The following is a 16798-nucleotide window of genomic DNA, read 5'->3' as shown; positions in this document are numbered from 1 at the left end:
AAGCTCAAACTGATTAAAGCTTACCTGAGATCTACTATGATGCAAGAACGTCTCACTGGACTTGCCATCATAAGCATAAACCATGTGGTCTCAAATCAGTTGTCATATGATGATGTTGTGGATTACTTTGCTGCAAGAAAAAACAGGAGAGTGAACCTGTAGAAGGTTGTGTGGTAGTTTAGTCATTATTTAGTAGTCATTCAAGTTAAGGCAGTAGTACCAAAAACACCACTAGAGGTCTTTGTAAGATCGTTTAAAAAAAAAAAATGAAATCCTTGTTATTTTTTGTGCCTACTGGTTTTGTTCATATCTTATTTTGCACAGTGTCTTATTTATACTGTATTCGTAAGTTAATGTAATTTGTTTACACTTTTTATTTTGGGAATATTGAAATCTAATACTTGAAGTATTTTGAATGTGCAATTGCTTTATTTAAATAAAAGAATGTTCAAAACAAAGCTATTCAGTGTCTTGTGAGCATATGTACACTAGCAGTGAAATGTAATGCGATACAAGGGGGCACCACCTAAAATCTTGCCTAGGGCGCCAAATTGGTTAGGGCCGGGCCTGCTGATGAAAACTGTGGTTTAGATTGGTGTATTTATTTCAAATGATTAGGGAAAGTGAGTAAAATGTAACAAATGATATCGCTGGTGTTTCACATGTTAGTGGGACAGATCACTTTTACTGGGTAGGTAGATGTAAAACAACGAGTGACTTCAGGCGAACCCGCTCCCGTCGCAGACACTGATATAACTCATAAGAAAACGAAATTATCCCAAATTATTTCAATACAAATGTATGGTTATAATCATGAATATATGTTTACAAGTCAAATATATGTATTGGGCTTGTAAGTAACATTCAGAAATAACATGTTAGCTTTTGTGTGGTCACTATAACATGCCGGCCGGCGGCGGCCGTTACAGGAGAATAAAGGACGGCCGCTACGGGGTATACGTTCCCCCGAAATGCAGAAATACTAACGCACGATGTTTTAGATAAGTAACTTCAATCTGACTACTAGTTTTGAAACAGTAGTTGCGTTAGACTACTCGTTACTAATAAAAAGTAGTCCTACTACAGTAACGCGTTACCGGCATCACTGGTCACTAAGCGTTGATTGGGTGAAATCTGAGCGTCATACCATGCTTAAAAGAACAGGCGCGACACTCAGTTGGCTCTCTTAACTTAAACTCTTGACTTACTCTCAGCTTGAGTCTTAACTCTTAACTCATAACTTCCTCTTAACTTATTTTTTGGACTCCGCGTTCTCTTACTTTTGTCTTAGCTCTCTTAAATTTTGCCTTTCGTTTTTGACTTCAAGCCTTTTTCCCTTTTTGACTTAAAATCCAATTTCGCGCTTGACTCCAATTCATCCTCTTAATTTGAACTTCCCTTATTGTTATTTAGGTCCAGACACCCGCGGTTGTTTGGTTAATCTTGGACAGCCCAAGCTCAGACCACCTTCACGCAGAGAAGGGAAGAGAAAAGCCTGTGGGACTCCTCCTGATCGAAGCCCAGGTCAGAGAATAACAGCTCGTCCCGCTCATCCAAGGCCGGATTAACTATATGGGCCTGCGGCACAGTGCCCAGGGGCACCAACCATTCACAGCCAGTGGGGGGGCACCACACGACAAACTTTAAAAATAGTTTTTTTCATGAATGTTTGTACACTTAAAATGATTACACTTGATACTTGACATAAATATTCATATAAAATTCATTATTAAAACTAATGTGATAAGAACAGCAACGAAATATCATAATTCTGAGCAATAGTGGCCTAATGTGAACATTAACCCCCCTCCCTCACCCTGTCAGTTGAGCCAGTCCACCTATGGTGAAATGCATCATGTTTTTTAAAAAACGCGGTAAAAATAAAAATAAATGGATAGACATCAATTGAGTGGTTGTGCGAAGAGAAAAATAAAAAAATAAAAAGACTCCAGGCGTTTAGCGGCAATTAAAAATGTTCCAGTGTTAGATCGTTTCTTTATAAAAACATCGACAGTTGCTGACAACCAGCTGGCTATTGCTAACGGTCCCACCATCTACCACAACCGGGCGGCTAAATATGCAGCATCAGCACGGCACGACGGTAAGAAAACCAGGTTTCTTACAAATGATCTCTTCCAATGCCAGCTGCCGAACAAACAGTCAGTGTCTAGAGATTGGCTAATCTATTCCCCTTCAACCGGCATGGTGTATTGTTTTGCGTGTAAATGTCTGGCCGGGCAGCAAAATGCTTTCACCGAGGGGTACAGTGACTGGAAACACCCGGACAGTCACAGCCCATGAGAAGAGCGCAAGCCACCGCGAGTGTCTGCTCGCACTTCTCAGGAGGTCACGGAATGCGGGTACGGTTGATGTTGTTCTCAGACAACAAAAAGAGGATGCGGCGAAGTATTGGAGAGAGGTGTTGCAACGCATTGTGGCCGTGATGAACAGGGTGCTTGCGCAAGTCTTGAAAGTCTTAATAAGTATGGAAGTTTGAAGCACTGTTTTCCAGACCTTGAAAAGTCTTGGATTTTGTGTGAAAGTCTTAATAAAGTATGGAAAATAAATGTATGGTAGAATGTTACAGAATGCTCAAAGGCATTGTGAAATGAGAAATAGGAAGGTAGGCTATAAAACTATAATTTTACTAACTGTTCACGTACTGTATCAGCCTAATGGGATGAGATGTGAGTAAAGAGACTGAATTCTACATACATTCATCCATCCATTCATTTTTATAGATAGTTTTTGTGACACTTGTTTGATGTGAAATTCATGTACTTGTGATTTTCATGTTTTGAAACGTTTTCATCAGTAAAAGCATAATTTACTGTGAATAATGCATTTGTTCATTGAAAAAAAGCCTATAAAAATTAACATTTCTAATAAACACAGTTGGTTCAATCTGAAGTAGGCAGTAGGCACACAAGTTACAAGTACATAAAGTTAAGGTCTTGGGGAAAAAGAGTATCAGTTTTAAAAAAGTCTGGAAAAAGTCTGGAATTTTGATTTGGAAAAAGAGCAAGCACCCTGATTAAGTTTTTAAGTGTGCGTGGTTTGGCATTCCGGGGAGACAACTTAGGGCGTATTCACCAGTGGCGGCTCCTGACATTTTTTTTAGGTAGTGCAATTTCCAGTCTGTGAAAGCTGCATCAGAGTGTGCGGTGCGAAGCTGAACCGATTGCACTGATGCAAACCTGTTATGCTCCCACACAGGAAATAAAATGTCCAATCGTCCAGAAACTCCTTGTCTTCCTTAAATAAACACAACGCAGACTCTGCAATTTCCCCCCCGTTATGTCCATAAGTATCATAAAAGTCCACAGGACTGAGGTATATTCGTCTAGGTAGCATTATTTATTGTAATAATTTTAAATAATTTTTTGTTATTTTTTGCATAATTTGCCAATCAGTTAATATTACACCTTAACCATTATTTATTTATTTTCCAGGATTGTATGAAATAAGTAAACACATTAGCTCTTAATGATAAGATTCATTCAATTTTCATTCTAAAGAATGTAATTAAAATGACAGCATATAAATCCAAGTCAAGTGTTTATTGAAGTTTTGGAAAATATGACTTAGAAAAGCATAACCAGTTGTCAAACATGGTTAAAGTGCAGCTTCCTTATGTGAGATTTCTCTCTTTTTTAAATATAATACTGCACCATTAACAATGAATGTGTCATTATACATTCTGCTATCATTGTCAACATTATATAAAAGATTAAAATCATTACAAGTCAATGATTGAGCACAAAAGGGTAAGTTATTTAGCTACATCAAATACTACCTGGAAAAATAGCAGGGTTGGTGGAGCCCTGGGTTTCATCTTTGCCTGATCCCGAAAATCCCGCAAAATTCTTCCAAACTTCCTTCTCCGCATTAGTACGACGACTAAAGGCTACTTCTTTCAGAAACACTACCGTATTGTTGCACTCGACACTCGCCATCTTCTTCATAGAATGTTTTTTTTTTTTTTTTCTTTTTCTTTATTGAAAACCACAATGTTACAACAACAAGTAGAAAGTTCATGGTCCCGCGCAACAGACATATGACGAAAGCACGTTGTGCGTCGTTTGTGCGAGCACATAAACTCTCATAGAGAATGCATTGGGAGCAGGATTTTTGAAAAAAACTGAGGTCCCATTCATGTCAATGGGAGCTTCCTGGTGCAAATTCGACCCTGACAGAAATCGCACAAAATGGGCGTGGCAACACCAGGCGCGACCTTAATCTGATTGGACAATGAAATATACAACCGGTTTGCCTACAGTAGATCAGTCCCGCCTTAGCAACTAGATTAAAAAAAAACAAAAAAAAAACTCCGTGTTTGGTAGTTCGTCGCACAAATCGCCCCTATGGAGGAGCCGCCACTGGTATTCACACCAGGAAAGTCCGATAGTTCACTTGCTTTGGTCCGAACCTTTTTTTTTCATTTTGGTGCGGTTTGCTTTCAGACTGTACATTTCAGTAAACGGACCAAAATATGTCAACAAAGCCACGCGCCCTGAAGTCGTTCGGCTTTTGGTCAGAATCGACACGCGCAACACAAAGTGCTAAGTTCAAAAGTGAATGTATTCATAGACGCTTTCCGTGCCGTTATTGCTTTTAATATAATCAAAACTATATGTTTTTTCAACGTTTTGCTATTTTCACAACTGTGTAATTACTATGCTGCTGTACAAGTAATTTATCAACAACGACGACAAAGGACAAGGCGGCTACGGAGGAGAACGCTGATTCGGTCTTTCGTTAGCTTTACCACAGCCGGTCTAGTAATCAGAAGAACGACGCTCTGTTCTGTTACCTAGCAGCAGACAAACGACGGATGCTCCCGAGGTACAAAAAAGCAAAAAGTCTGGGATTAGGTCCGGTCTGCTTTCACACCTCCAAAAGATCCGCACCAGGGTTCGTTTGATCCGGACCGAGTCCGACCTTTCAGCTCGGTCTCGGTCCGCTTGTTTGGTCCGGACCAGAGTTCGGTGGTTTGTATTCAGACCATCCCAAAAGGTCCGAACCAACGGAAATCTGGTCCGTTTGGTCGTTTGGTCCAAACGAGGTAGGTGTGAATACGCCCTTATAGTGCTCTGGGACGGCTGTGGCAATGACGTCCCCCTGGATAATAGGAGTGTTGTTAGTGCTGCATAGGTGGATGCTCTTTGAATTGATACACATTTTGAATCTGTACATTTTAATACATGGATGCTGTTTGGATTGATAGTGAATTGAATTGATTGGTTTTAAATGGAGATATTTGAATAATCCTACATACTGTATATAGATGGATGCTGCTTTAATTGTTACTGATTTTGAATGAATACATTTGAAAATGTAGCCTAGGGGCACTTGAGGTTTAGTGCCCAGGGGCACCACATTGGCTTAATACGGCCCTGCGCTCAGCCCGCTGTTGCCATGGAAACCCGCCAGCCTCCGATAACAAACGGTTATCCAGAAGAACAAACATCACGTGCTTCGGGTCCCTGCCACCAAGTAAGGTCTCGTCTCTCCTTCTCAGACATGGTGCTGTGCAGGGCCTGAAAACGAAATTATTTTTCAATCGTTCCGTTCCGAACGGTTCAGGCATGTTTAACGTTTTCGTTCTCGCGTTCCGCCACCAACATATCGTTCCTGAACCGGTTCGGAACGCAAAACATCGTTCGTTCTTATCGTTCCGGCAGTGTTTGGCGGGCCTATCAAGTCTACGTGCGTGGTCTTTACCTTAGAATAGACGCACTCATTAGTATTCGCCCTTGATTTACACCGTAGCTCTATGCCCAAAAATAATAAATCACCGGCAGCATCCAAAAACATTCAGATGGGCTATCCATCCCACAAAGCTTACTGTAGCCTATAGGCCTGTTCTATGATAAATCATTTCTTATCAAAAACATTTCTGGATAAGTGGGGGAGAGCCGGGACGAATGAAACACGTGCGCCAATGCGCGAGATCCAAATTTCTGTTGAGCTTTTTTTCTGCCATTCTGAAGACTATATTTCATCTAATTCACTTATTCTGTTATTATTACTTGAGGCTACTTACTTGAGCCCTGTTTCAGAATTTATAGTGGATCCTCCTGTTTTACTTTGACCCAGCATTAAGGCGTGGGTGACGATTGAAACAAGCGTTTCATTCGTCCCGACAGCGTCCTCCTACTGACACTTAAATCCTTTTGGTCAGTAAACCTGACAACGTTAACATTTCATACTTTCGGATTTATTAAAGTAACGATTCATCTGCTGTTTGGTCATAACATCCTACTGCATAAAACAACTAAAACAACTTTTGATCACAAAAAAACTACGACGGGTAAGATTTTACTTATCAGTGTCAAAAACAGGCTGGTGGGGCTAACGCTGGAACGAGGTGACGTCACGGCACGAGCTTTCCCGGGGTTGGCCAGTCTTCACAGCTTCCTGCATTGAGCCTAGCGGGCAGCGAAGTGAACGCACAACCGGAAGCAGTCTTTGTTTTCCCCTGACAAAGGCTACGCTTTTGTGAAATTTTATAAAATATACAGAGAACGAAAAAACCCGTTATTAACCGGTTTTGTGGATTTCAGAATAACGTTTGTGTTCCGGAACAGTTGAAGACCATTTTGTTTCCGTTTCCGTTTCCGTTCCTTGAACCGGTTCGGAGCCCTGGTGCTGTGCTGGCCCCTTTAATATGCTGTCAAAGTTAATTAGCCGATACTGAACTCAGGGTAGCGAGAGGCCAGACTTAATAAACTTTCCCCATTCATCCCATTCCAACCTAGCTACGTCTCTCTCTTAACCCGTATTTTATTATAAAGACTGCAAATTATCTCTATTCTGTCCTCTTTATCAACTGTTGGCATATAATTGTGAAAGACTGTTTAGATAAAAGTTTTGTAAATGATCAGAGCGTCACAGAAATTCTTAAGTGTCGGATATCCCTTCAGACAGAATTCGACTTCAGTGAGACTTTTCCCTCATAACTTTTAACAGTTTCTCCTCCCAGGACTGTAACGAAATTAAGGTTATGGATATGGCAGGTGGTGCCCCTTTCTTTTATTAATATCCAGCATATTAATCCATTTTCACGTGTAAAATCGCTACAGTATCGTCTGCATGACTGTGATAATTGATGTTAAAGTTCTGCAATATCTGACCCAAAGGGAGCATATACAAGTTAAACAGAAGAGGTCCAAGAATTGACCCCTGGGGGACTCCACGAGTCATGGCCACTCGCTCAGATTCATAGCTGCCAATTGTAACAAAATAACTCCGTAGGACCTGAACCAGTTAAGGACCGCTCCAGAAAGTCCAACCCAGTTTTCCAGCCTGTGCAACAGGATTCTGTGATCTACAGTATCAAACGCAGCGCTGAGGTCCAACAGAACCAGGACTGAAACATTACCAGAATCAGTGTTCAACCTGATGTCGTTTAACACTTTGACCAGAGCTGTTTCAGTGCTGTGAGGACGTCTGAAGCCTGATTGAAAGTTATCAAGACTTCCACTTTCATTCAGAAAGTCGTTGAGCTGGTTAAATACAACTTTCTCAATAATCTTGGATATAAAAGAGAGATTAGAGACAGGTCTGTAGCTGTTCATCATAGAGGCGTCTAGAGTTCTCTTCTTTAGGAGTGGCTTAATGGCAGCTGTCTTTAGTGACTTGGGAAAAATGCCTGATGCCAGTGAGCTGTTAACTATTCGTAGGAGATCACTTTCTACTGAGGTAAAAACAGTTTTTAAAAAGTCGGATGGTATTATGTCCAGAGTGCAAGTTGTTGATTTCAGATGCCGAACTGTTTCCTCTAGGATTTTAAAATCAACAATATTAACTTGTGAGATAACGTCAGAATATGTACATTCCTTCTCAGAAGCTGTTTAGTCAAGTATTGTAAACTCAAAGGTCATCAAGAAATGTTCAGATAAGAGTTATGAGGGAACACTGTTAACTGTTCACTCTCACCGCCATAAGTCAGCACAAGATCAAGGGTGTGATTAAGGCAGTGAGTCGGTCTGTGAACACTCTGAGGAAATCCAACAGAGTCTCATATAGAATTAAAGTTCATATTCAGGCTGTCATTTCCAACATCTACATGAATATTAGAGTCACCCACTACAATGACTTTATCTGTACTCAGCACAAACTGGGATAAAAACTCTGAGAACTCAGACAGGAACTCAGAATAAGGGCCAGGCGGACGATACACAACAACAAACACAAGAGGTTTCTGTGGTTTCCACTTTGGGGAAAACTGAGAAGCAGATATTCAAAAGAGCTCAAACTAATCTTTGGTCTTGGACTGATTAGTAGTCCCAGATAGAATTGAATGGACTGAACTCTGATAACCTCCCTGTTCCTCCTGCTCTCACCCACAGCGGCTCTGCTCGGCCCACATGTTTCCTTGTTCCCTCCCCTTCAGATCTGCAGCTCATGATGGGCGTAACCAACAGGAAGTGAACCGACCGGCTCTGTTCTCTGCACCGACACGTCATTTATAGCTCAGAGCTCAGAGCAGTTTCAGCTTTGAGGAAGTGAAACTCACTCAGTCGCTGCTGCTAAACGGTGAAATGGCGCAGAAAGGAGTTCAGCTGGAAGGAGAAATTCTCCAGTGTTCGATCTGTTTGGATCTGCTGAAGGATCCGGTGACTATTCCCTGTGGACACAGCTACTGCTTTCACTGTGTTAAAGCCCACTGGGATGGAGAGGATCAGAAGGGAGTCCACAGCTGCCCTCAGTGCAGGCAGACATTCACAGCGAGGCCTGTCCTGGGGAAAAACACCATGTTAGCTGCTTTAGTGGAGCAGCTGAAGAAGACTGGACTCCAAGCTGCTCCTGCTGATCACTGCTATGCTGGAGCTGAAGATGTGGCCTGTGATGTCTGCTCTGGGAGGAAGCTGAAAGCCACCAAGTCCTGTTTATCCTGCCCGGCCTCTTACTGTGAGGAACACCTTCAGCCTCATTATGATTCAGCTCCACTCAGGAAACACAAGCTGGTGGAGCCCTCCAAGAAGCTCCAGGAGAACATCTGCTCTGATCACGATGAGGTGATGAAGATTTTCTGCCGTACGGATCAGAAGTGCATCTGTTATCTCTGCTCTGTGGAGGAACATAAAGGCCACGACACAGTGTCAGCTGCAGCAGAAAGGACTGAGAGGCAGAGAGAGCTGGAGGGGAGTCGGCAGCAGATCCAGCAGAGAATCCAGGACGCAGAGAAAGATGTGAAGCTGCTTCAGCAGGAGCTGGAGGCCATCCATCGCTCTGCTGATAAAACAGAGGAGCACAGCCAGAAGATCTTCAGCCAGCTGATCCGTCTCCTCCAGAAAAGAAGCTCTGATGTGAAGCAGCAGATCAGATCCCAGCAGGAAGCCGAAGGGAGGCGAGTCAAAGAGCTTCAGGAGAAGCTGGAGCAGGAGATCACTGAGCTGAAGAGGAAAGATGCTGAGCTGCAGCAGCTCTCACACACAGAGGATCACAGCCAGTTTCTGCACAGCTGCCCCTCAGTGGCAGCACTCAGGGGGGCTACACACTCATCCAGCATCCAGATCCGTCCTCTGAGGCACTTTGAGGATGTGACAGCAGCTGTGTCAGAGCTCAGAGATAAACTACAGGACATCCTGAGAGAGGAATGGGCCAACATCTCACTGAGAGTCGCTGAAGGGGATGTTTTACTGTCACAGCCAGAACCAGAACCAGAACCAGAACCTGAACCAGAACCAGGACCAGGACCAGAACCAGGACCAGAACCAGAACCAGAACCAGAACCAGGACCAGAGAGCAGAGCTGGATTCTTAAGATATTCATGTGAAATCACACTGGATCCAAACACAGCAAACAGATATCTGTTACTGTCAGAGGGGAACAGAAAAGTGACAGTAATGAAACAGCCTCAGCCTTATTCTGATCATCCAGACAGATTCAGTTACTGGCCTCAGGTCCTGAGCAGAGAGAGTCTGACTGGACGTTGTTACTGGGAGGTGGAGATGGGAGGAGGAGTTGATGTAGCAGTCGCATACAAGAACATCAGCAGAGCAGGAGGAGGGAATGAAAGTGGATTTGGTTATAATGACAAATCTTGGGCGTTAAGATGTGACCAAAACAGTTATTCATTTAGGCACAACAACAAGGAAACCTCCATCTCAGGTCCTCGGGCCTCCAGAGTGGGAGTGTACCTGGATCACAGAGCAGGTATTCTGTCCTTCTACAGCGTCTCTGGAACCATGACTCTCCTCCACAGAGTCCAGACCACATTCACTCAGCCGCTCTGGGCTGGAGTTAGGTTTCCTTGGATTGTTCCAGGAAGAAGTTGCACATTTCTCAGCTGAAAAAGGAAGCAGCTGAAGGTGCAGTGAGTTTTAATCTGTGAGTTTTCATTTTGACTCATTCTGTGACTCATTTAGTCCCATCGTGGTGTCATTTCTAAGCTGTTCAGAGATTTTCAGGGAATCAGTGATTTGTTGATGTTGTTCTGTTGACGACTTTCTTTTGTTGGATATCTCGATATTCTTTGACTAAAACCGACGGCCCTGATATTTCTTTATGTTCTGATTTTTACAGCCAAGACTTTCAGCTCAGTTTCATGTTGGAAGACTTTCTGTTGAGTCCAGACGCTCAGCTGACAACAAATGTCTGGATTCAAGGTGCCGACGTGATTTAGATTCATCTCCCGAAGGTGATAATAAATAAAAACTTATTAATAAATAAATAAATAATAAATAAAATCAAACAGAAAGGCAACTCCAGCTGCAGTGAGCACTTCTTTCATAGCTTTTGCCTTGAGCTCATTATTGTTTTATCTGTAAAACGCAGAGAGATCGGCCGTCATTCAAACTGTGATTCAGCAGTAGTTTATCTTTTGATTTGTAGTTCTGTTGATGGTTCAGTTTCTTTCAACCGTCTTTACCAAAACTGTTTAATCACAGAAAAAAAGCAGTTTTTTTGTCTCTGGTTGCCTTTCTCAGCAGTGATTGTGTTTGTGTCGTCACACAGTGAAGAAAATCTATAACATGATGTAAATACAGGAAAAAGGGATTTTACCTTCTTATCTTGGAAATGTTTTGCTGAGTTGTGCTTAAAAAAAGCAGATTTTTGTCTCATTCTGGACTTTAGATGATTGAATGTGTTGTGTTGCTTCAGATATGAAGTTACTTCTGAATGATGCCTTCACTGTTTTTCTCTCTGGCTTCACAATGAGGCTCATTGATTGTAAAGTTTGAACTCAGATGTGATTAAAACTTCTTGTGTCTGATATCTGAGGTGTGGTCTCTCAGTCTGAAAGAAGCAACTCGCTCCGTCTCATTTTAAGCATCCGGACGCCATCACTGCTGTTTGATGCAGATTTATGTTGTTTTACTGAGAAGTTTCTTTGCTGCTGCTCAGCCGCTGACTGGCAGATTTTACAAGTTAAGAACTCAAACATTAAAATGTGCAGTTTGGATTAAGTCCGGTCTCTGAGCTTCAGAAGTTTATACAACGCCTGGTGAAACCTAATACTGACCCACCTTCAGCCAGAGAATTTAAAGGTTTCTAAGTTTCAACTAAAGGAGGATTCACACTTTAAGAGCCAAGAGTTCCAGAGTTTCACAGCTTTATTAAAAAAACAAAACAGTGTACACGAATAAAAACAGTTGTGCTGCAGAGAGGCCATCCTGGGCTTTCCAGTGATGTGTGATTTGTTGGGGTTTATCCACTAACTTACTGCTGTTGTGCCCATAAAACATGCTGGTCAGTATGGCAGCCATTTTGAAAAGCCCAGGAAAAACTTTTACCATCACTTCCTGTTTCCTTGTAAGTAGCTTTGGATAAAAACGTCTGCTGATTGCATGAATGCAAATGTAAATGTAAGCTGAAGGATCCGGGGACTATTCCCTGTGGACACAGCTGCTGCTTTAACTGTGTTAAAGGCTTCTGGGATGGAGAAAGCTATGACATGTAAGACGTGTGGTTTGGATCCGGCACAGATCCGTTATTCAGATTTTACATCTACGCTCAATATGAAATCCACACACTCTTGTTTTTCTTTTTTCTTTTTTCTTTCAGAAAAAAAGTCAATATCTGAGCTTAAGTCTAAGCAAACGCCTGCTGTTAAGGTGCACACATAACCGAACCCATACAGCAAAGGTGATGCAGCAAGCTCCAGTGTGGAATTAATCAATCAATCAATCAATCATCCATCCATCCATCCATTATCTATACCGCTGAATCCGTCGATCGGGTCGCGGGCGGGCTGGAGCCTATCCCAGCAGTCAATGGGCGAGAGGCGGGGTACACCCTGGACAGGCCGCCAGTCCATCGCAGGGCCACATAGAGACAAACGAGACAAACAACCATGCACGCTCACACTCACTCCTAAGGACAATTTAGAGATGGCAATCAACCTAACATGCATGATTTTTTGGACAGTGGGAGGAAGCCGGAGTACCCGGAGAGAACCCACGCATACACGGGGAGAACATGCAAACTCCACACAGAAAGGCCCCAGCTGGGTATTGAACCTGGAACCTTCTTGCTGTGAGGCGACGGTGCTAACCACCACACCACCATGCAGCCCAATCAATCAATCAATCTTTATTTATACAGCGCATTTCATACCACAGGCAACTCAATGTGCTTTACATAAAGACATACAGAAATACAGGTAAATAAAAACATAAATCAAGTAATTTTAGCTAACAGTAGGATTGGTATAACTATAACAGGTCATTTGAGTAAACTAACAAAAGCTAACAAACATGGATAAACTTTCCTCTAAGAGGAAGCATTTAAAAATATAGCTAATAACAGAACGGTTGATATAATGAATGATGATGAATATATAATAATATATAATGAATATACCTTAAACCTTTGGAAGATACAAGCATTCATGTGTTGGATGTTTTTCTGGGTAAGGACCAGATGTGGAAGTCTACACAAAGGAAAGGGACTGAAATCGCCTAATTTACAACCAGCTTCGGCCTATGAAAGCTTTTGGGAGTGGATTTAGCAACAGACATTTGCCATAAACTTGAGGGATGCATTAACAATTCAAGATGAACAAACAAAGAACCCTTTTTGGAGAAATGGGAGACTAACCCATCCCCTACCTTATCTGGACCAACAAATCAAAGCTGACATTTTACCCTCATTCCTCCCAGATAAGAGAACCAGATGCCTAAATAGGACTGAAATGACTTTACTCAGATTCTCTTTCAGCCGAATCTTAAAACTGTTTTAAATGTGTTTGATATCTTTGTACAAGTTCTTTCAGGTTCTCAGCGAAGTCACGAGATGCATTTAAAGGCGATTTTCACGATTGTGACTGAAAGCGTGGCGAAGAAATGATCTTGTTGGAAAAGTGACTAACCCGCCTATGGAACCATATTGCCCCCTAGTGGTCTGTAGTGTTGAATAGTTAAATCCACACATAACCGAACACATACAGCAAAGGTGATCCACATGGTCTCAGGAGCATGGATCCAATATTTTGACTAATGAAAAATTATTTCTTTTTTTTATCACTTAAATTTTTATTGACAAATCAACAGAAGCAAATACAAACACAATCAACTTAAACAAAAAGCTGCCTTGGAATACATCAAATTATTACCATCTTGCGGATTAGTCTATTCATCAATTACTGTCCAATATCATCTTGAGCCTTGTATAGTGTCCATTTCTCCCATTTCTTGTCCAGTTGAGCTTCCTGAAGCCTCAATATGTGTGTCAGTTTTTCCATTAGAAAGATTTCTTCCATAATTGAGTGCCACTGATCTTTTGTTGGTGGTGTTTCTTTTCCCCAGTTTCTAGTGATGGCTTTTTTGCCTGCCACCAACAATATTTTGATCAAGTAGCTGTCACCAGTGGCAACAGTCTCTTCTGAAAATTTACATAGATGAAGCACCGAACAGGTCTTTGACACTCCATATCCTTATATTTTCTTTAGCTCCGTACATACCATTTCCCAAAACACAGTTATTTTTTGACAATAATTCCAGAAAACATGAGACTGGTTCACATCAAAAGATCCACATCCCCGCCAACACTTCTGACGACTATTCAGTTGCCTACTTTTCATTTTCGGTGTAATAAAAAAGCGGATTAGGTTCTTCCATGCGAACTCTCTCCAGATTCGTGAGTAAGTAGTTGAGTGATGAACCTTCCACATTTCATGCCATTCCTCATCTGAAATTTCTAAATTAAGTTCTTCCTCCCATTTCAACTTATGTAGTTATGCAGACTCACGCTCAGCAGCGTGTGCACAAGCTGTGATTGACAGCTAGGATTCCTCCACCCTAACTTGATTGGTTAAAAACAGCCGGGAGCGCTCGGTTTTTGCAAGCATGATTACAGGCTTCAGAGGGAGCTACAGATTTCTATTTTTCCTAAACAGCCTATTTAATATTCTACTTCCAGAATCCCATGACAGTTCAAGCTGATATGACTAAAAAAAAATTGCCGACCGCAGCTTTAAGATTTATTTTTAGGAATAGCCCATTATGATCTGATATATCTGCACCTCCAATCCTACACTCAGTCACTCTATATCCATCTTCCTTATTTATGAAATAATAATCTATTCTTGAGTGTACATTGTGTGTTGCCGAATAATGCGTAAAATCCTTTTCAAAAGGATTGAGGTTCCTCCATATGTCTATCATTCCCATTTCCTCTAATGACACCGTAACAAATTTTGATATCTGTTTTGTATTCCCCTTTAAACTTGTCGTGTCTAAACTATGGTTCAAGATTATATTAAAATCCCCCCCACAGATTAAAGTAGCTTCCTTTTCCGTTGCAACAAGATTAAACAGAGATTTAAAAAATTGTTTACTGCTTTCTGGCGGTGCGTAAACATTTATCAACGTAACAGGTTCATTTTCTAGTTTTCCCTTCACCAGTACGTATCTACCCTCTTTATCTTTGATTTCCTTTTCACAGATAAATATAGTTGAGTTTGGGATTAATATCATAACCCCCCTCCTACGTCCTTGTTTGTACGTACTATAGTACGAATTCCTGAATCCAAATTTTTTTAATTTTTCATGCTCCGTCTGTGAGAGATGAGTTTCTTGTAAAAATATGACATGTTGTTTTTCTTTTTTCAGTTTAGTTATAACTATTCCTCTCTTTTTAGGTGTGTTTAGACCATTTACATTTATGGACAGTATTTTCAGATCGTTACATACCATATTGCTTCACTTTGATGCATATATGTTTTTTCCCAAGCAGCTCAAAAAAATATGAACATGAACAAAATTAAGAACATTAGAACTTCCACAGGGGGGTTCTTCTCCTCCCCAAGTCCCTGTTGGAGGGTGGATGGGAAATCCTCTCCTTGAGGGCCCATCTCTAAACCTAAACAGTCTAGATAAGTCCAACATTGTCTCTGTCCAGTCGGTAGTCTATTACTGTTCATAAATCTATATTATTGAAGCCTTTTCATATTATTTAGTCTCAATCAAAGGACTATGCCTTGTTTTTACTGTGTTATTAACCCAGAACAATATTATCTGAAGCCCCGTTGCTTTTTCCCCCACAAACAGGGGCGTCGCACCCGTGGGGGATGGGGGTGTTTCGACACCCCCACTTTTACAGCAAGATGATTTCATCCCCCCCACATTTTCAAAAGGTAAACCCGTTTGCCCACCCTCGTAGTGCACCAACATACAAAAAGGAGCGCACCTCAGCTCCATTACGCTGCACGAAAAGGCATTGGTCAAACTGAACGGACATTCACCCAATCACAGACTGTTGTCCGCGACACGAACGGCCACCTCTGGAACCTGATTGGACACCTCAGGTGTCACTCCAGTTGATTGACAGGCAAGTCTCGTTGAAAGATGAGTGAGAAACGCGGCGTCTTTGAAATGAGTGGCAGGCATAGAGAGTCCTGTAGTACTGTCAGAGTGAACCTACTTTCGTGGAATACATCATTTTCAGTTAAGTTTTAATGTGATTTCCAAATGAGTCATTGTTTTTTAAAGACACTGCACATTTAGAGAAGAGATTTTGTTGCCAATTGTTAGGCTAAACGAGTAGGCTAAAGTTAGGAAAGGCTAATGTCACGTTAGCATGAAGCTATGTAGCACTTTAAAAAACCATATCATTGTTGGTTTTCAGTAAGTGTGTAATCAACACAGTTCATAAGGATTTCATAACTGTAACGTTAGATGAAACTGATATGATATTTGGGCATTTGTTACAATGTCCATGAAGCTTGTTTGTTATTATAAAGGTATAAAAGTATAACTTTAGCCGGGGTACTTAAACTGACTGACCTACATGATCTGGTTTAATTTTATAGCAGCTCGGTTTGGAGTTGGTTTTAAAGTAAGTTAAAGCACAAGAATGGAGACAAAGAGTTTAAGATTAACACAATATTGAGGTTTAACCCGGCTGTCTTATTTTGTGTAGGGACAGATAACAATGAAAAGACTTCTTTGTAAAGAAGCACAAGTCAGACCCAGATCAGACCCAGACAGGCCCCAGCCATGAAACCAGCAGCCCTGGCAGCTCCCAACCTGAAGCAGGTCAGTGTGGGCAGACACAAGGAGCCAGGCTACCACCACCAGGTCAGAGTGTTCAAAGGCAGCTAAATGCATCTCCAGTTTATAGAAGTGGAGCCTCACTTTGCCCAGATTGTTAATGTAAAGAGGGGGACGCGTATGTCCTGCTGGTGAATATTGTGATCACAATAGTGTGAGTGGGTGTGAGATGTGTGATGCATGCATCATTTTATTTTTTTTTCTGTATACATCAGTAGTGACTGGCCAGACCTGTGGACTGTCAAACAAAAAGAATAATTTAAATCCTAGTTTTGTTGAATGATTTAAAATAACAT

The 16798-nt window shown here is 41.5% G+C and overlaps 1 protein-coding gene across 1 annotated transcript; it reads left to right on the top strand.

Moving 5' to 3' along the window:
- Positions 1–8546: 8546 nt before the first annotated feature.
- On the top strand, positions 8547–10398 carry LOC142366237 (tripartite motif-containing protein 16-like). The gene has a single exon (XM_075448067.1). It carries the CDS (start codon positions 8547–8549, stop codon positions 10299–10301), a length of 1755 nt encoding a protein of 584 aa, XP_075304182.1. The 3' UTR covers positions 10302–10398.
- The last annotated feature ends 6400 nt before the right edge of the window (positions 10399–16798 follow it).

Source organism: Odontesthes bonariensis, chromosome 17 (genome assembly GCF_027942865.1).
Source record: "Odontesthes bonariensis isolate fOdoBon6 chromosome 17, fOdoBon6.hap1, whole genome shotgun sequence".
Lineage (NCBI taxonomy): Eukaryota > Metazoa > Chordata > Actinopteri > Atheriniformes > Atherinopsidae > Odontesthes > Odontesthes bonariensis.
This window is presented reverse-complemented; position numbering and strand designations above follow the sequence as displayed.